The sequence below is a fragment of the Mastigoproctus giganteus genome, chromosome 3, assembly GCF_048544385.1.
Source record: "Mastigoproctus giganteus isolate SK-2022 chromosome 3, ASM4854438v1, whole genome shotgun sequence".
Lineage (NCBI taxonomy): Eukaryota > Metazoa > Arthropoda > Arachnida > Uropygi > Thelyphonidae > Mastigoproctus > Mastigoproctus giganteus.
The window spans coordinates 236967434-236987881 of NC_143577.1; the positions used below are offsets into that span (position 1 = coordinate 236967434).

The 20448-nt window shown below is 39.8% G+C and overlaps 1 protein-coding gene and 1 long non-coding RNA gene across 8 annotated transcripts in view; one reads left to right on the top strand and one right to left on the bottom strand.

The window, feature by feature from the left end:
- Window positions 1-20448, bottom strand: part of LanB1 (laminin subunit beta-1) — a 503856-nt gene that overhangs the window by 279815 nt on the left and 203593 nt on the right. For all 7 annotated transcript variants that reach the window (XM_090369708.1, XM_090369709.1, XM_090369712.1 and 4 more), the window contains one exon: window positions 11348-11457. In XM_090369708.1, coding sequence (XP_090225834.1) covers window positions 11348-11457 — 110 coding nt within the window. The remainder of the gene's footprint in view (window positions 1-11347; window positions 11458-20448) is intronic.
- The window catches only part of LOC150088911 (uncharacterized), a 230943-nt gene that overhangs the window by 121294 nt on the left and 89201 nt on the right, over window positions 1-20448 (top strand). The gene's annotated exons all lie outside the window — the stretch shown is intronic.

The window sequence follows — 20448 nt, forward strand, 5'->3', positions numbered from 1 at the left end:
AAAGTAACATGATGCAATATGATAACAACAACAGATGAAAGGTTGTTCCAATAATCAACCACCCTCTGGTTAAAGGCAAGCTTCTGATCCTGATTTTGAATTTGTATCCTCTCATGTGCATAGTCTGTGCAAGAGTGCCATCAGCATTGAGCATAACATGATCCAACATGATAGTATGATTGTAACAATACAAATACTTGTATTGTTGCAATCATACTATTCAATAAATGACTACAATCAAATGGATAATTAGGCTATTGACCTAACCTCTTACAAACATTGATTCGGTAGCATAAGCAGCAGACGTGTGTATCCTATTTACCACTAACATTGATTCGGCAGAGTAAGTAGTGGGCGTGAGCATAAATTACATTGTTCATGATTTCAATTATAGTTGTTTGAAACTTAGTAGGTGTCGTCAAAGATATTTATACAAAAAACATCTTTCATGCGTAGAGGGTACAAACGTGATTTTTTTTTCTGCCAACAAAGATTTCTGTCATTGTTGCTGATTCATTACAATCAGAAAAAATATAAAAGTTTTATATTTTTTCCAGCAACTCAATTATTATTATTTATGCAAAATGGTTTCCTATTTCTACTATTTTATTATTATCTGTTTATTTATTTATCTGACCATATTCTAAAAACTGAATTCAGATCTGGAGGTCACACCCAAACAAAGACAAAACTTTTTAGCATTAGCATTAGCAAGGGCATTTGATGCAAAAAAACAAGCTTATATAGCATCAGCCAAAAAAAAAAAAAACACACACACACACTCTTCTCATTTTACCCATCCACTCGCTCCAGATGTTTGTCTAGTTCTGCCTTGAATCTGTTTAAGCTATCAAATACTACAACGACAGATGGAAGTTTGTTCCAGCAATCAACCATCTGCTGGCTAAAGGCAAACTTCCGTACATTTATCCTACAACTGTCTTTCCTCAATTTAATTTATGCCCTCTGAAGCGATTATTCTAAGCAAGAGGAAGAATCCCATCAGCATTGAGCATGCTTAAACCATTCAGGGTTTTATACACCTCAATCATATCACCTCGCAGGTGCCTAGTCTCCAGACAATGTAATTTGCAAAACTTAAGACTTTCTTCATAAGAGCAATCCTTTGTTCCATTCACTATTCTTGCTGCTCTTCTCTGTACTCGTTTCAACAGTTCGACATCCTTCTTATAATGAGGCCTCCAGACCTGAATACATTACTCAAGGTGTGGCCAGACCATTGCCTTATACAATGGGATAATCACCTCCTTATTAAGAAGCACTGCAGGATCATTTAGACAAGACTTCAGTTATAGCCCAGACACAGCATGGTTTTGTTAAGGGGAGGTCTTGCCTGACCAACTTGATTGGATACTATGATGCAGTCACAAAAGAACTGGATGCAGGGAATAACTTTGATATTATATATTTGGATCTTAGAAAGGCTTTTGATACTGTTGCACATGGAAGACTGCTACACAAATTGGAGCAGTGTGACATTGGAGGAAAATTGCTGCTATGGATAAAGGGGTGGTTATCAATGGACACTGCTCATCGTGGACTGATGTTATTAGTGGAGTCCCTCAGGGCTCAGTGTTGGGTCCATTATTGTTTTCTGTATTTATAAATGATATTGATGATGGTATATCGGGCTTAATGTCCAAGTTTGCAGACGATACAAAGGTTGGCAGGGTTGTCAAGGACACCACTGACACTATGCTGCTGCAACAGGATCTGGAAAGGTTGAGCAGATGGGCTGAGAGGTGGCAAATGAAGTTTAACATTGACAAATGTAAAGTACTACACATGGGAAACAGCAACCCCAGAGCAATGTATCAACTCTGTGGTACTACACTGACAGTGGTAGAGAATGAAAGGGACTTGGGGGTGGTTGTGCAGGCAGATATGAAGTTCTCTGAGCAGTGCAGACGGGCTGCAAGAGTAGCTCATGGAGTATTGTCAATGATATACAGGAATTTTTTCAGCAGGGATAAGGAGGTGATTATTCCATTGTATAAGGCGATGGTCAGGCCACACCTAGAGTACTGTATACAGGTCTGGAGGCCTCATTTCAAGAAGGATGTAGAGCTGCTGGAACGAGTACAGAGAAGGGCAACAAGATTAGTGAATGGAACAAAGGGGTGCTCTTACGAAGAAAGGCTTAAGTTTTGCAAATTACAGTGTCTGGAGACTAGGCACCAGCGAGGTGATCTGATAGAGGTGTATAAAGCCTTGAATGGTTTAAGCATGCTCAATGCTGATGGGATTCTTCCTCTAGCTCAGAAAAATCACCTGAGAGGGCATAAATTCAAATTGAGGAAAGACAGATGTAGGATAGATGTGCGTAAATTTGCCTTTAGCCAGCGGGTGGTTGGTTGGTGGAACAGACTTCCATCCCTTGTGGTGGAGGTTGATAGCCTAAATAAGTTTAAGGCTCAGCTGGACAGGTATTTTGAACGAACAGAGGGGTGAAGTGGAAGTGGGTTTTTTTTTTTTTTTTTTTTGGCTGATGCTGCATAAGCTTGCTTTCTTGCATCAAATGCCTCTACTAATGCTAATGCTAATGCTAATTATTCCCGCTAGGACACCATGAGCTACCCTTGCAGACCGTCTGCACTATTCAAGAAACTTCATATCTGCCGGCACAATCACCCCCAGGTCCTTTTCACTCTCTACCACTGTCAGTGTAGTACCACACAGTTGATACGTTACTCTGGGGTTAGTGCTTCCCATATGCAGTACTTTAAATTTGTCAATCTTAAACTTCAGTTGCCACCTCTCAGCCCATCTGTTCAACTTTTCTAGATACTGTTTTTTTTTTTTTTTTTTTTTTTTAGGAGCATTAGCAACTAAGGCCATATTGCTCCGGGATATGCGGTGGTCATTTCCCTGACCTTTCCACATCCTCCGTATTTGGTGGTGACGGGCTCGAACCCCGGTCTAATCAAGAAGCGTGTGCTACGCACTGCTGCTCCTTCCCACCTGGCTACGGAGGCGCCTCTCTAGATACTGTTACAGCAGCATACTGTCATCAGTGTCATTAACAACCCTGCCAACCTTCGTATCGTCTGCAAACTTGGACATTAAACCTCATATACCATCATCAAATATAATTAATGAATACAGAAAACAGCAATGGATTCAACACTGAACCCTAGGGGACTCCATTAATAACATTAGTCCACGAAGAGCAGTGTCCATTGATTACCACTCTCTGTCTTCTCCCATTCAACCATCCCTTTATCCATAGCAGCAATTTGCCTCCAGTGCCACAGTGCTCAAATTTGTGTAGCAGTCTTCCATGTGCAACAGTATCAAAGGCTTTTCTAAGATCCAAATATATGATATCAAAGTTATTCTTTGCATCCAGTTCCTTTGTGACTACATCACAGTATCCAATCAAATTAGTCAGACAAGACTTCCCCTTAACAAACCCATGCTGTGTCCGAGCTATAACTGAAGTCTTGTCTAGATGATCCTGCAATGCTTCTTTAACCAGTGCCTCCATTAATTACCCAGGAACAGAAATTAAACTAACAGGTCTGTAATTATCTGTGTCTTCCTTTGATTCTCCTTTCTGGATTGGGGTCGCATTTGCACATCTCCAGTCCATGGGTACCTCTCCTGAGTCCAGGGAAGCTCTCATAATTATCGCTAAGGGTTTGCTTACTTCATTTGCCACCTCCTTTAATATAACTGGATAGATTCCAACCACCCCAGGTGCCTTTCTTGTGTTTATCTTCAACAATTTCTCCTCCACTTTACTCTCAGTTATTACAAGATTATCTAGCTTACTGCCAGAGTTTAATACACCTCTGGCCTTACCCTACCAGAATAACTCCCCATGTGTGAATGTCGATGCAAAATATTCATTTAGTTTGTTAGCTACCTGAGCAGGATCATTAACAGTTGAACCATCGATATCAAGTGGACCAATCTGATTCATCCCCTTCCTTCTAGAGTTTACATAAGTAAAGAACTCGTTGCTGTTTTTCTTAGCATCCTTTGCCAAAGATTTCTCATAGTCTGCCTTCTCCTGCCTTCTCATAGTCTGCCTTCTCCTTCTCCTCCCTTGGTTACAGACCAGCTTATATCTATGATAGGCTTCTGTGTCACATGTTCAAATGTACCAGCAAAACAAAAATGATGCTTTTTAAATCAAAGCTTGACCCACACGGCCCACCACAAATCAAGATCTCCGGAAAACAGCTTCCTATTGTGACCCAGGCTAAAGGTGTCAATACGTAGGGGTCAAAAGAAAAAGATTTTCAGCTGCAATCATGAGGATCTCTAAGAGCAACTGGGGACTCTCCAACAAAACACTCTCTCTGTATTATAAAGCCGTTTTCATCCCCACTGTGACCTATGCAGCAGGATCGTGTTTCACTGAGTTCAACGAGTACATATGAAAATTAAGGTCAACTCCAGGCTGACAAATTCCCAGATACACCTGTTCCACATCACAACACAGTTCGTAACCTTGTCGATACGTTTCAGGGAAACAGGAGTAGTGGAAGGCCAAAAAAGCTATCGGAGGAGAAACTGTTGGATATTTCTGACAGTATGCTGCAGAGTCCATCAAAATCATTACAAAAGTTAGATCAGCAGCATGATATTGGTCTTGGAACTGCTCATAAAGCCGTCAGAAAGAAATTAAAGCTCTTCCCATACAAAATAATGGCAGTATTGAACTGAGAGCAACTGATCATGAAAAACGAATACGCTATTGCAGTTGGTTTAACGATTTATCGAAGAGAATACAGCTAATGTGTGGGATGTGACCTTTTTCACCGACGAAGCATGGTTCCATCTCTCATGTTATGTTAATTCGCAAAATTCAAGATTGTGGTCATCCGATAATCCTCACGCTTTGCACGAAACACCCCTACATGATTTCAAGGTTGGTGTGTGGCTTGCAATTTCCAGAAGTCGAATTGTTGGCCCTATTTTCTTTATGAACACAATAAACAGCGAGCGCTATTGTTTGGAGATTCTTCACGCCTTCATCGGTCAGTCAGATGAAAAGTGATGAAATCAATTACTCATGGCTTCAACAGGATGGTGCTACTGCCCACACATCTCACAGATGTATGCAGTTATTAAAGGAATGTTTTGGAGACCACATTATTTCGACAGACATGTAGCCCTCACGCTCACCAGATCTATATCTATGGGGAGCAGAAAAATATTCAGTGTATCGAGCTTGTCCGCGCACGCTGGATGACTTGAAAGCAGCGATAACGGCATTCATTCAGTCTATTTCAAGCGAGCAACTGCTAGCAGTGTTCAGAAACAAAATAAGAAGGATCCAAGCCTGTATTGATGCTAAGGGGGGTCACTTTCAACGTTGTTTATAATTGTCATTCATATTTACCTCCTGTATTCTATATTGAAACACATCTGTCAATAAATATATAAATGCACAGTGACTTTCCGAACACCCTGTGTGTATATATATATATATATATATATATATATATATATACAGGGTGTCTCAAAAATATTGGTACAAATGTTTAGGGGAGGTAGGTAACATCTAAAGGAATGTGAATCGCATAGGAACCCATAACCGGAAACGTCACCGTAAGTCGGTACACGGCGCTGTTCATCAGTTCACGAGAGGGAAAATTTCTGGTTTACTCATTCAAGCAGTAATCGCTGCATGAAGAGCATGCATCGTTATATGAACTGTGAGCTGGCAGACATGCACCTAGTGTATGGATTAGCAGAGGACAATGGACGAGCCACTCAACGAATTTATGGAGAAAGCTTCCCAGACAGACATGTACCACCATTTGTTTGAGCATGAGCATCAAAATTTGTGCGATTATGGGTCATTTAGAGGTAACAGGAGTAGTGCGGGCAGATCATGTTCGACGCGAACTCCCGCCATGGAAGAAAGTGTGTTGAATGCTGTCCAGAATAATCCTACTACCGGCACGTGCCGTTGCCTCTGCCTTAGGAGTGTCTCGTTGCAGTGTAACAGCGTGTCTGGCATGACGATTCCTTACACCCCTTTCATCTCCAAAGGGTTTAATTACTGCTCCCCCAAGGTCATCCTACACGTGGGGCTTTTGTGCAGTGGTTTCTCCAAGAAAGTGTTCAAGACGAATTTTCCAGCCTAGGTTTTGTTCACGGATGAGGCTTATTTCACTCGGGAAGGCTTATTCAATCAGCACAATGCTCATGTGTGTGCTCACGACAACCCACACGGTGTGCGCCCTCACGCTGCACAACATCGCTTCACAATAAATGTGTGGACAGGTATGGTCGGTGACTGCTTAGTCGGCCCATACCTGTTACCATCCCGCACGAACTCCGCTAAATATCGGATCTTTCTTGAACAAGTTCTACCAGGGTTACTTGACGATGTTCCAGCAAATGTGAAACGCAACATTTGGTTTCAACATGACGGGGTGCCTGCCCATTACGGAAGGTGTGTTCGTGACCATTTGACAGGCGTTTTGGGCATCGATGGATTGACTGTGGTGGACCCATTGCCTGGCCCCCACGCTCACCTGATTTATCGAGTCTTGATTTCTTTCTGTGGGGGGGGGGCCCTCAAATTTATCGTGTATGAATCGTCTGTGGAGATGGAAATGGATCTTCTGGCGAGACTCGTCTGCGCTGCTGCTACTGTCAAATAAACTCCAGGTGTGTTCGATCATGTCCGCCAATCCATGCTGTGTCGGTGTCACGCATGCATCGTGTCTCATGGTGGAACCTTCGAGCATCTGTTGTAACATCATGAAATGCATCCAGCTCTTACTCCATTGTTAATATTATTATGTCAAATAAATGTTTGCCACTAATGACTGTCTTGTGTCATTTCTGCTTCTTGTGCCTCTGCTACTACTTTCCCGTGACGTTTCCGGTTATGGGTTCCTATGCGATTCACATTCCTTTAGATGTTACCTACCTCCCCTAAACGTTTGTACCAATATTTTTGAGACACCCTGTATATTGTGAGCTTGAACCCCTCCCGAAGCGGAGGGGGTAACATAACCTTTTTTCTTTAGAATCAGTCATATTTAGAAATACATTTTTTATGACTGTATTTTCATTTTCTTGTTCAATAGCCCTAATGGTGAAAAAAGGTGAGGTGTAACCTGACCTTTTTTCCATGGGATTCACAAACACTTGAATCCCATGGGAGCTTGAACCCCTCCCGAAATGGAGAGGGTAACCTAATCTTTTTTTTTTAGAATCATGGGTGGACTAGACATGAATTGTTTATTAACAAAATATTAATCTTTTATTACTGTACTTTTATTTTTAAAGACATTTGTGCGGATACACATGTATCATAATGTCAATAGCTATTCACTATATATATAAAGAATCTTTCTTTCTTTTCCTATTATTTCCTAACTTAACATTTAAGGTTAGGTCACGAAATATAAGGAAACCTTTTCTATTATTTCCTAACCTACCATTTAAGGTCAGGTTACGAAATATAACGAAAAATAAAGAAACCTTTTCCTTTTTTCGTAACCAAACCTAAATCAACAATATAGTAAAAACACTCATGAACTCCAAAAATCTGCATTTAATAATGAGAAAAAAACATAATGAACAGAATGAAAATTTTATTAATTTAGTTTTCATCAAAAAATCAACCGTTTTATTTTCCTTACAAATTTCTTTCATCTTTAAAAGATTCATCGCTACTATTACCAGTTTACCGTTCATCACAAAACTATTATGCACTGTTCTTTACTCATAAATACACATTATAATGCCAACCAATGACTACACAGTAGCTTGTCGTCTGTCGCGCCATGCCTAACTGTCAATCAATATATCCTTCTCGATTTCGACCCCAGACCGATAACACCTACCGTCTGTTTACCGAGCGAGCAGCGCTACAGTCTGGTGTCGGGAAACTAATTTTCCGTGTAAATTATCTGACGTTTCTTGTTGTTCTCGTGTTGGCTTTCTTTACCTTAGCCACATATTTATTTAACACGATATACTGTAAGATAGTAAAGTAATTATAAGGAATTATGGGAGATGTGGTTTCTTTCTTTGGCAATTTTTACTTTTTATTTAATTTTAATTTTTATTATTAGTTATATTTTGTAGTTTACAATAATATACCTATGTAAATCTAAGCAGACGCCATTACAAAATTTTTATTGCGAACCCCCTGGAACACTTTCATGAACCACCGGTTGGGAACTGCTGCTGCTCTAGAAGGAAAGGGATGAATCAGATTGGTCCATTTAACACAGATGGTTTAACTATTGATGATCATGCTCAGGTAGCTGATAAACTGAATGAGTATTTTGCATTTAAATTCACACAAGGAGTTATTCAAGGAGGGAAATGCCAGAAGTTTATCAAACTCTAAAAGGGAGCTAAGTGATTTTGTAATAAAAGAGAGCAAAGTAGGGGAGAAATTGTTGAAGTTAAACATAAGAAAGGCACCTGGGGTGGATGGAATCTATCCAGTTATATTAAAGGAGGCATCAAAGGAAGTAAGCAAACCCTTAGACATAATTATGAAAACTGCCTTGGACTCAGGGGAAATCCCATGGACTGGAGATGTACAAATGTGTCCCCAATTCACAAAAAAAGGATCAAAGGGTGACACAAGTAATTACAGACCTGTTAGTCTAACTTCTCTTCCAGGGAAAATAATAGAGTCACTGGTTAAGGAAGCGATGCAGGATCATCTAGACAAGACTGTAGTATAGTTCAGACACAACATGGGTTTGGTAAGGGAAAGTCTTGTCTGACAAATCTGATTGGATACTATGATATAGTCACAAAGGAATTGGATGCAAAGAATAATTTTTATATCATATACTTGGATTTTAGGAAAGCTTTGACACTGTTGCACATGGTAGACTACTGTAAAAATTGGAGCAGTATGGTATTAAGGGCAAGTTGCTACAATGGATAAAAGGGTGGTTGATTGGGAGAAGACAGAGTGGTAGTAGTAGTAGTAGTAGTAGTAGTAGTAGTAGTGGCACATGATGCAAGAAAGCAAGTGTAGGAGCTTATGCAGCATCAGCCAAAAAAAAAAAAAAAAAAATCACACCATTCCCTCCAAATGCCTGTCCAGTTCCTCCTTAAATTTATTTAACCTATCAACTTCCACAACGACAGATGGAAGTTTGTTCCAGCAATTAACCACCCGCTGGCTAAAGGCAAATTTCCGCACATCTATTCTACATCTGTCCTTTCTTAATTTGAACTTATGTCCCCGTAGGTTCGTAATCTGAACAAGTGGAAGGATCCCATCAGAATTCAGCATGCTCAACCCATTCAAGGCCTTATAGACCTCAATCAGATCACCGCGCAGGTGCCTAGTCTCCAGCCACTGCAATTTGCAGAACTTAAGCCTCTCTTGGTAAGAGGATCCCTTCATTCCCCTCACCAATCGTGTTGCTCTTCTCTGTACACGCTCAAGCAAATCTACATCCTTCCTAAAATGAGGCCTCCAGACCTGTACGCAGTACTCAAGGCGTGGCCTGACCATTGCCTTATACAGAGGGACAATCACCTCCTTTTCCCTGCTAGCAAAATTCCTATATATCATTGACAAAACCCCATGACCTGCCCTAGCAGCCTGTCTGCATTGCAGACAGGCTGCTAGGGCAGGTAATCAAAGGACACTACTGTTATGGACTAATGTTATTAGTGGAGTCCCCCAAGGTTTGGTGTTGGGCTAAATGTGTTTTCGGTATTGAAGAAGGTGTATCAAGGGTTAATGTCTAAGCTTGCAGACGATACGAAGGTTGGCAGGGTTGTTAATGACAGTAATGATAGTATGCTACTGCAATAGGATCTGGAAAAGTTGAGCCGATGGGCTAAGAGCTGAGAGGTAGTACAAACCCAGTTGACCCCAGAGTGAACTGGGTGGTACTACACTCAGGGTAGTGGAGAATAAAAAAGACCTGAAGGTAATTATACAAAGTTTTCTGAGCAGTGCAAAAAGACTGCAAGTGTAGCTCATGGTGTCTTGTCAGTGATATACAGAAATTTTGCTAGCAGGGATAAGGAGGTGATTCTCCCCTTGTATAAGGCAATGGTCAGGCCACACCTTGAGTACTGCATACAGGTCTGGAGGCCTCATCTTAGGAAAGATGTAGAGCTGCTGGAATGAGTACAGAGAAGGGCAACAAGATTGGTGAGGGGAACAAAGGTGTTACCAAGAAAGACTTAAGTTCTGCCAATTGCAGCTTCTGGAGACCAGGCACCTGCGAGGCGATTTAATTGAGGTGTATAAGGTCTTGAATGGACTGAGCAAGCTCAATGATTGCTGGGATTCCTCCTCTTGGACAGATTACTCACCTGAGGGGGCAAAAATTCAAATTGGGGAAAGAAAATTGTAGAACAGATTTGCGGAAATTCACCTTTAGCCACCGGGTGGTTGACAGTTGGAACAAACTTCCATCTGTTGTAGTGGAGGTCAGCAACTTAAATAAGTTCAAGGCAGAACTGGACAAGCATTTCGAGTGAATAGATGGGTGAAATGGGAAGGGTGTGGGTGTTTGTGTGTGTATGTGTTTTTTTTTTTTTTTTCGCTGATGCTATATAAGCTTGCTTTCTTGCATCATATGCCTACTAATGCTATTTCTTAAAATTCTCAAGAGAATGTTCACTACTAACAATAACTTCACGGAGATGAGGGAAACCCCTGGCGCCATTAGACACGAACACACTATACACTGCACTGCTAACAATATGTATAATATAAACAAAATATCACATTCATAATAAATGATAGTAATTATTTTTCTTGTTTTCAAATTTGACTTTCAAAACACAGGCAATTATGGAGTAATTTTATACACTAAATTTAAATGCTAATATCACAGAAGCATAAGAATATTTCTCATTATTCTTTTCTTTTTTTTTTTCTGCTGGCCAATGATACATTAAAAATCACAAAAGTGAATCCATCTTTATAGTCTAATGCTAATGACACATAAAAAAGAATTGTAACTTTTAATTCAAAGATTATAAATACAACCAAATGGCTTGAAATAATTGATAGTCCCCCAATATACTGCAACACTTCAAAAATTACTACTAAAAGCTTTGGGATTGGCATTTACTGAAGCAATGAAATATTAACATTGTTTACAGCTATATATCAGATTTATATATGATGCTTTTCTAAGGTTAAAGTAAAATTATGCAACTGAAATATTAAACCACAGGAAGAATCAACACATACATAAAAAAAAAAAAAAAAACAGGAATTTTTTTATTTCATGAACCTGTAAAATGGTTAATGCAAAGTCCCCCGATTTATGGATTTTTGAACCACTGTTTCATGTTAGTAATATTTTATTTGATGCATGCGCAAATATATACTGGAAAAATTACTCACCAAACATTGGTTACAATCTCGTCCAACAACATTGCGTTTACAAACACATTCACCCGTATACGCATTACATCCTTGGTTTCCTATAGTACCTTGAACATTACAACTGCATGCTGAAAAATAAAATAAATATGATTTCTTAACAGACTTTTATTTTAAGAATACAAGGCTGAACAGATTTCCATTACTTAACTACATTATTTAACTACAATATGGCCTATAACCTCAACAAGAGGAAAAGAGATTGTGGCATTTAAAATTAAAAAGAAGAAAAAAAGAAAATTAAATTTAAAAGAAGACAAGAACTTCATTATACTGAAAGTCAACAAAGGATATAAGATAGCATGATAAATAAAAGCGATTATAAAATAGAAACCTTCATTTGACAGAATTTTACATGTAAAGAAATTTACACAGATCCAACAGGAGGTAGAGAAAGAAAAATCACAAAAAAGGCTGTATGAAACAGGGTAATCAATAAGTGTTTATAAACTTTATTAGATCAACAAATAGTAAAGCACTGGATCTATTCTGCAATGTAAAATTACACAAATGACAACCAGTACATCCATTAATAAACAGCATATATAGTCCAGAACAAAACCCAGCAAAATGATAAATGAATATACTGTATTAAAACCATTCAAAAAAACAATAAAATAAAAAAACTCATTAGATTTTATAGATATAATAAAATAGGAAAATATTAACATCAATAGAGTACTCAGCTTAGGAGTGGATGATATGTGAAGCTTCTACAAATGAATAGGACTTTAAAGAATAAGTTGGTAGAGTCCCTAAAATTATAATTACAGTCGGGTCTCCATACGTGTTAACACTCCCAACGAAAACATGAAATTCCACAAAAATCTGTACTCTCCCCCAAATAGCCCCAGACGTTTTCTACATATGCCTAAACACTTATTCAACCATTTACAATTAACAGAAAAAAATATTTAAATTTGTTTTACAATAATGAGTAACATTTTAGACCCATGTTTCGAAAATATTGTATCAAAATTTTATTACATAGTTAAGAACAAGGCATGCACCAGAGCATTCACCATAGGATTCAGTACTCCTCAGTAGTAGGAGTCTCAGAAGCTGGAGAAGAAGCAGGGTTGGCTGACGTCAAGTCTTCTGGTTCTGGGGTATGAGGAGTTTTAGGCGTTGATGTAGAAGTTGTCCTTTTCAGGCACATTGTGATGGGAAGTTGCTTCATCTTTTGTTTGAACTCGTTAAACATGGCTGCATTGAATAATGCTGTCTCATCAGCATTGAAAACCTGTTTCAGTTTATATCCCTTCTCCTTCTTCTTCAATTGCACAGGGTAGGCCTTAGCAGCCTCGTGAACAGCTAGAAATTCCATAACCTTTACATTAGTGAATAATGCCTCTTGAATTTCTGGAACCAGCCTTTGCTGGAAATGAAAGTGGTTTCCGCAGTGCTGCTGGTACAGGGACTTTGCTGATTAAATCTGTTGCATAGAATAGGGACCTTAGCAGAAATCATACCAAAGTTCAAAGGCAAGTTTTTCTTGTGCTGGTCTTCGATCCAAATCAACAGTGCATTCTCCATTTTTAACATCACTTTATGGTACTTTCGTTGATACTAAACATGCAGCCTGTGGCCACGTATATGAGCCCTTCTCAACATTTCTCCAGAAATCTGCACTTTCTCGTTCAAAGTCACCACTTTCTTGGCCCTTTTAGACCTTTGTCTGTCACTAAATGCACTTCATTTAGAACTCATGGTATTCATATAAACACAGTAATATTTTAAGGACAAGTATCCTAACACAGACACACACACACAGCAGTCACAAGCCATCCTACTTGGATTATGCTCACTGCGAGACTGAAGATGCGCATGCCCCACCATCACCCAGGGTGAATGCAGCAAGCAGCAGCCAAATTTTTAGTATGATAAATTTTGCAACCACCAAGGTAAAAACACGAATCAGCGAATACAGATCCCTCAAATATGGACACATGACTGTATAGTATTTCAAATAAAGAGAGGGAACCCCCCCCCACCCTCTACCCTGACAACCGAGACATATATTTTCATGAAAGTTTTTCAGAAGAACGCTATTAAGTATACTTCCTCAAATATGAATTAGGCATGCACATAATATATTTTTTAAGTTGGAACATGAAGAAGAGGAAACTTAAAATATTTATTAATCATATGGATAATGTCCTTGGAGTTGGTCCTTGAGGTTGTCACAGACATTCTCTCAGATATGCCAGACAAGCTGTACTTGCTACCTGGGAGTCTAAAATGCTGATGGAAATGATATTCGGGTGACATTCAAGTCAAGTGAACCCAATTTCGGTGAAGTCCGGACAGTCTCTGACAGCCATATCCTCTGCTTGCACCCTCACGATGGTGGGACTGTTAGTAACCCTGGGTATAACCTCCATGCTCATGCACACTGTGGGTGACCACCCAGTGTAAGCACTGGGTAAGCACTGGGTGCTTACCAACGTAAGCACCCAGCTTACGTTGGGTGCTTACGTTGCACCCAACGTAAGCAGGGGTAAAGTGTGGCACCCACATCACATGGAGGAACGCCGCCCCTCTATGTTACTAGGCAATACTAGGTGGTAGATGACTCTCATCAACCGCTGAAATACCAACACTTTGCTTACTGGAGGCTTGAAGTGGTGGAATCCATGTTTAGTCTCCAGAGCTAAGTTCCAGTCAACCCTTCCCCATCTCTTCCATCATGCAGTATGGCTGATGACTTTTGAAGTTAGGATGAACATCATGGTGAGATCCAATCTTCCTTACATTTCGAGGGTACAGCTCTAAAACGGTATTCGCAGGCCGGCCGCTAGTTAGTACACTGGACCGAAGCTATTGGTAACTCTTTAGGAAGCTACCGGATCAGCTAGTGTATAATCCTGCTACCTCTACTCTGCCAGATAGTGACTGGAGGGAGTCCGAGTAGTGTGTATGCAGAGGGCATTGTCGAGACCAAGTTATGTCAAGGATCTGGGTATATTCTTACCATGTGTACGCCATATCCAAAAATTTCATTACTTCATACAGCATGTCTCTCCCCCGCCTTTTCTTACTATCGAATAAACCATGAATTGTCAAACTAATAGAGCAAGCTTATCTGCGAAAAGATCTAAACCTCCCAAACACTTCCAAGTTCATTTCACAAATATACGTGGGCTCAATTCTAATCTCAATGATGTCCATTTCCACTTGCAGTCTGCCAAACCCTATATACTTTTTCTGACAGAATCTCATTTATTGGTTAATTCGACTAATGCTCATCTCAGTAGCCCAAATTATTTGCTGTATGATTCCTTTCGCCTCAAAGGTGGTACTTGTGCATATGTTCGTTCCAATATTCCCTGTCAGAGACTTGGTAATTTGGAATCTCCTTGTTTCGATCTTGTCTGGCTTAAAATCTCTCTACCTCATTGTGTCAAATTCATCTGTTGTCTACTGTCCTCCCAACTCCACTAATCACTTAAAGCTCTTTGACTTTCTCTCTTTGCAACTTGACTTTCTCCAGTCCAACTTTCCTAACAGCGAGGTAATTTTCCTTGGTGAGTTTAATGTTCACAACTCCAGCTGGCTTACGTTTTCTGGTCACACTGACCCAGCTGGTCGAGATACTGAGGCTTTGCAATTACTAATGACCTTGCACAGATTGTACATTTATCTACAAGAATACCGGACAATTCTGATTAATAACTGCTTTACGATTATTGTGAGCTTTGGTGTAGGCAGAAAATGAATCTGAAGATTTGGAAACAAGCCAATTACGATATGCAATGTTCTTCTTTTGAACAGCCTTAGCACGTTTATTGGAAAACCAAGTTTTAGATAAAGGACGAGATTTTAAAGGGGAGTGTGGAATAAAGGATTCCATTCCTACAAAAATAATTTCACTGACACGATCTGAGCAAACATTGACATCAGAAGTTTTGAAACAGTAATCCGACCAAGGAAAAGAAAAAAAGAAATCTCACAGGTCATTCCATTTTGCATTCTTGTAATGCCAAAAATACGAGGTTTGGAATAGCTGTGAGATAAAGGCTCCATTGGAGAAGAGACAATCACCAAGTTGTGATCTGAGGTGCCTAAAGGACCACTCACTTCGATTGTGTACTTAGAAGCATTGTTTGTGAGAAAAAGATCAAGTGTGTTGGCTGCATGGTTAGGATTGGCCAGTATTCTTGTAGGTAAATGAACAATCTGTGCAAGGTCATTAGTAATTGCAAAGGCCTCAGCATCTCGACCAGCTGGGTCGGTGTGACTAGAAAAGGGAAGCCAGCTGGAGTTGTGAACATTAAAATCACCAAGGAAAATTACCTCACTTTTAGGAAAGTTGGACTGGAAAAAATCAAGTTGTAAAGAGAGGAAGTCAAAGAGCTCCAAGTGATTAGTGAAGTTGAGAGAATGGTAGAGACAACAGATGAATTTCACACAATGAAGTAGAGAGATTTTAAGCCAGACAAGATTGAAACGAGAAGATTCCAAATTACCAAGCCTCTGATGTTGTTGTTATTGTTATTTTTGGCGCAAGGGCTGCTTAGACCATATTGCGCCTATCAGTGATATGAAAGTTATCAATGGTGACTGTTATGGAAACAGTCAGAGACGATCATATAGTTTTATTCGTTTAAGAAAACAGAATAACTCCAAGGGATTAGCATCGTTGCCTATGATGTGAGAGAGTTTTAGAGGTTCTTTTAGATTTGGAAGGAAGCTGAATGAACATTGCCGAGCATGTTTGTACAGAGTGCATTCAACAAGAATGTGCTTCATTGTTAGCTGACAGTTGCATTGAGAACATTGTGGAGGATCATTTCCTGTAAGGAGAAATAGGTGAGTAAACTGGCTGTGGCCGATTCGTGCTCTGGTTAAGATGACTTCTTCCTTTCTGTTAGTACGAAAACTAGAGGTCCATAACTGTGGTTCTGATTTTATTTCCAATAGCTTATTACCCGTTTGAGCTTGCCATAGAAGTGTCCATTGTTCCTTACATGTCCTTCGTATCATAGGTTTGTAATCAACATATGGAACACAAAAGTCTGAAGATAATGGGTTAGATGGATGTTTTGCAGCATGGTCTGCGCATTCGTTTCCTGGGATCCCAGTGTGACCTGGGATCCAGCAGAAGATGACTACTTGTTGGCGTTCCTGAATAAGAATCATCTTACTTCTTATGGTTTGTATTAAAGGATTGGTTGGTGAGGAGATGTTTTGTAGGGCTACTAGTGTACTCTGCGAGTCGGTATATATTATACTTTTTTTAATGGAGCAATGAATAATATTTTCTAGGGCAAGTTTAATGGCGAATAACTCAGCTGTATAACTGCTGCATTCAGTAGGCAGAGATACAGAGATGGTGTTAAAAGGGAAGACTGCTGCAGCACCTACTCCACTATCAGACTTTGATCCATCTGTGTATATTTTCATGAAATGCGGATAATTTTGTGTGTGAGAAGTATGAAGTTGTCGCACGTTAATATTTGCAAGGGAATCTTTTCCCCAGTTCAGGAAGTAATTGTCACAGGATGGATTAACCCAGGACCATGGGGGAATTGAAGTGTTTGGATCTTGGAGGACTTTTTCAAGGTGCACATTCCAGCTTTCAGATAGAGCCTGCAATCTGATGCCAGTAGGTTGGACTGCTCTGGGTTTATTTCTGTAGAACATTTTAAACTGTGGATCACTAAGTATAGGCCAAATTGGATGGGTAGGCATGCTTTGAATTTTAGCGGCATAATTCAAAAGTAACATCTTCCTTCTGAGGCAGAGTGGAATTTCATGGGCTTCGGCGTAGAGACTTTGTACTGGCGATGTTCTATAAGCACCTGTAGCAATCCTAAGGGCAGAATGTTGAACAGGAGCAAGCCGTACTAGCACACTCTCCCTAGCAGAGTCATACACCGGGGCTCCATAATCCAGACGAGATCTAATTAGAGTTCTATACAGGTGAAGTAAGGTGTAACGGTCAGCACCCCATGTTGTAGAAGAAAGAACTCTGAGAATGTTCATTTTTTTCTGGCAGGTTGTCCGGAGATATTTGATATGTTCTAAAAAATTAAGTTTCCTATCAAAAATTAGACCGAGGAGGCGAATGCTACTCATAACTGAGATAGGATGATTTGTTAGGTGTAGCTCTGGGTCAGGATGCATCCCTCGTTTGTTACAAAAGTGAATGGCACTCGATTTTTGATGAGATAGTCTGTAACCATTCTGTGTCATCCATAGTTCAATATTGTTTAGTGAGATTTGTAGTTGCCTTTCAATGAAGTTCATATTCGGCGAACTGCAGGAAACAGTCAGATCATCAGCATAGAGATATGAGTTCACAGTCTTGGGAATACATTTGGTAATATGATTTATTCTCAATGCAAATAAAGTAGCACTGAGAACTGAGCCCTGTGGTACTCCTTGCTCTTGTATATAGATTTGTGAGAAGACTTCTCTATAGCGAACTTGAAAAGATCTATACTGAAGGAAGTTTTGTATGTAGCATGGTAAGTGACCTCTCAGGTCAAGGGAATGAAGATCTTTTAAGATACCAAAACGCCAGGTGGTGTCAAAGGCCTTCTCTATGTCAAGGCAGACCATGACAAGATGTTCATTTCGTATAAATGCATTCCTGATATTTGTTTCAGCTTTAACCATAAGATCTAGGGATGAGCGATTTTTTCTGAAACCAAACTGGTTATCAGAGATTAGATGTTTTGAATCCAGATACCATGTTAATCGGCGGTGTATAATTTTTTCTAATGTTTTACTCAAACAACTGGTAAGAGAGATGGGTCTATAATTGTGAGGGATAGAATGATCTTTGCCTGGTTTGGGAATTGCCACTACATAGGAGTGATGCCAGCGAGTGGGGTATGAATGTTCAATGAATATACGGTTGTAAAAGGTCAGCAGCAATGACAGTGATTTATTGTCTAAGTGTTGAAGCATTATGTAATATACTCCGTCTGGACCAGCAGCACTGTTCTTTGAGGAATATATAGCTTTTTGAAGTTCAATCATAGTAAGTGTCTGATTGTATGGTAGAGAAGCAGCGGTTTTGAAGTTAAGTTTTGATTTTTCGGCTGAGGCTTTGATCTTCTGAAATGACGGATCATACGAGTTCGAGGCAGACAACTGGGAGAATATTGTCCCTAGAGTATTCGCAATTTCTGCAGGACTAGAGAGCTCCTGTCCATTCCAGTTGAATATTGGCGAGGATAATGGAGGAAATTTGCCATTTAGCTGTCTTATTTTTTTCCATATTGTTCTTACATCAGTATTTTTATTTACTGAAGTCGCAAATCGGATCCAAGAGTTTTTTTTAGCTTCCTTTCTGATGTGTCGGGCTTTGGCTCTTAGTTTCTTATAATTTATAAGGTTGTTGGTAGTAGGGTATTTGCGAAATATATTCCACGCTCGGTTTTTTTCTTTTTTGGCATTCTTACATTCATCGTTCCACCAATAATTTATGGGTCTGTAGGTGACTGATTGTGATTGTGGGATGGCAATGGATGCAGCTGCTAGAATTTCTTTGGTGATATGATCAGTGGCTGTGTCAATTGGGAAGGATTCAATGATCTGTTTATCAAATGAAACATGAGAGGTATACTTGGCCCAATCTGCCTTGGTAAATTTCCATTTTATTTGGTTTTTTGCAGTTGAAGAGCGTGATGTTTGGATCTTACAGATTAATGGGTAGTGGTCACTGTTTAGTGGATCATCTAGAGCTGTCCACTCAATATTAGGAAAGAGGATCGGAGAGCATATTGAGAGATCTATTGCAGACACTGTTCCTGTTGGGAGATGGATGTAAGTGGGTGAACCAGTATTTAGGATGGTTAAGTTTTGTCTGTCAATGAGCATTTCAATGAGTTGCCCTCGTCCATCTGCATTGGGAGAACCCCACAATGGATGGTGTCCATTGAAGTCGCCCAATAAACAGAAAGGGGTTGGCAACTGCATTATAAGATTTTCAAGTTCGTGAATAGTACACGGATGATTGGGTGGTAGATAGATCGAAACAAGAGTCAGAGTGATGCCAATTGCTATTCGGGTAGCAACGGCTTCTATAGAGGTTTGTAAAGAAATGCGTCTGCATGGGACTCGCGAATCTATGAGTATGGCTACTCCACCACGAGCATTATTTGCAATAGGTCTATCTTGTCTGAAAAGAGTATAGTTTTTTATCAAAGGAGATACCTGAGGAGTCAGATATGTCTCCTGTAGGCAGATGCCCACTGGTTTATGCTGCTTAATTATGTCGTATATGTCATCAATGTTGCTCCTAAAGCCTCTACAATTCCATTGGACAACGTTGTTCATTATTTCAATTTAGATGAAGGAACTGAATCTGACTGCTTTTTGGAAGTCTGTTTGGCACGGTCAATTTTAATCCTTTCTCTTTTTGAGAAAACCGGTCTTTGGTCTATTTCATCCTCTGGATGGATCTCCAGAATGGTTTCGGTATCATCTTGATTGGAAATTTCATTAGTATCCATAAGGGAGGAGTCAAATGTCTGTTTTCGATTAGAATCTGCGTTATCTGCTTGGACGGATCTTACGGGATCTGCACCGGCAGAAGGTGGTATCGTGACTGGTGTATTGTTAGCTCTAGTAGAAATCTGTTGCTTTGAAGGTTGAGGTGCAGAACTGAGCAGGGAACGAGCCCATTCTGAAATAGAGGTATTTGGAGGTATTGATGTATCAGTCTGCACCGATACTGAATGAAACTTTTTAGTGGCTTCAGCATACGTGCGTCTAGGTGTGATTAGTTGTATTTGCTTTCTGGCTTCTGGGAATGAAACTTTCTTTTCTATTTTATATTTCTGAATTTTTTCTCATATTTCCATTGTTCACAGTTTTTAGAAAAGGCTGGATGGTTACCTTTACAATTGGCGCAGAGTGGAGCCTGGGCTTTACAGTCAGCCTGGGAATGATCTTTTGAACCACAGTTAGGACATACGGGGTCTCCTCGACAGACTGTTTGTGAGTGTCCGAATTTCTGACACTTGTAACATCTTATTGGGTTCGGGATATATGGGCGAATGCGACAATGCAAATACCCTGCTTTTACGGATGAAGGTAAATTAGGT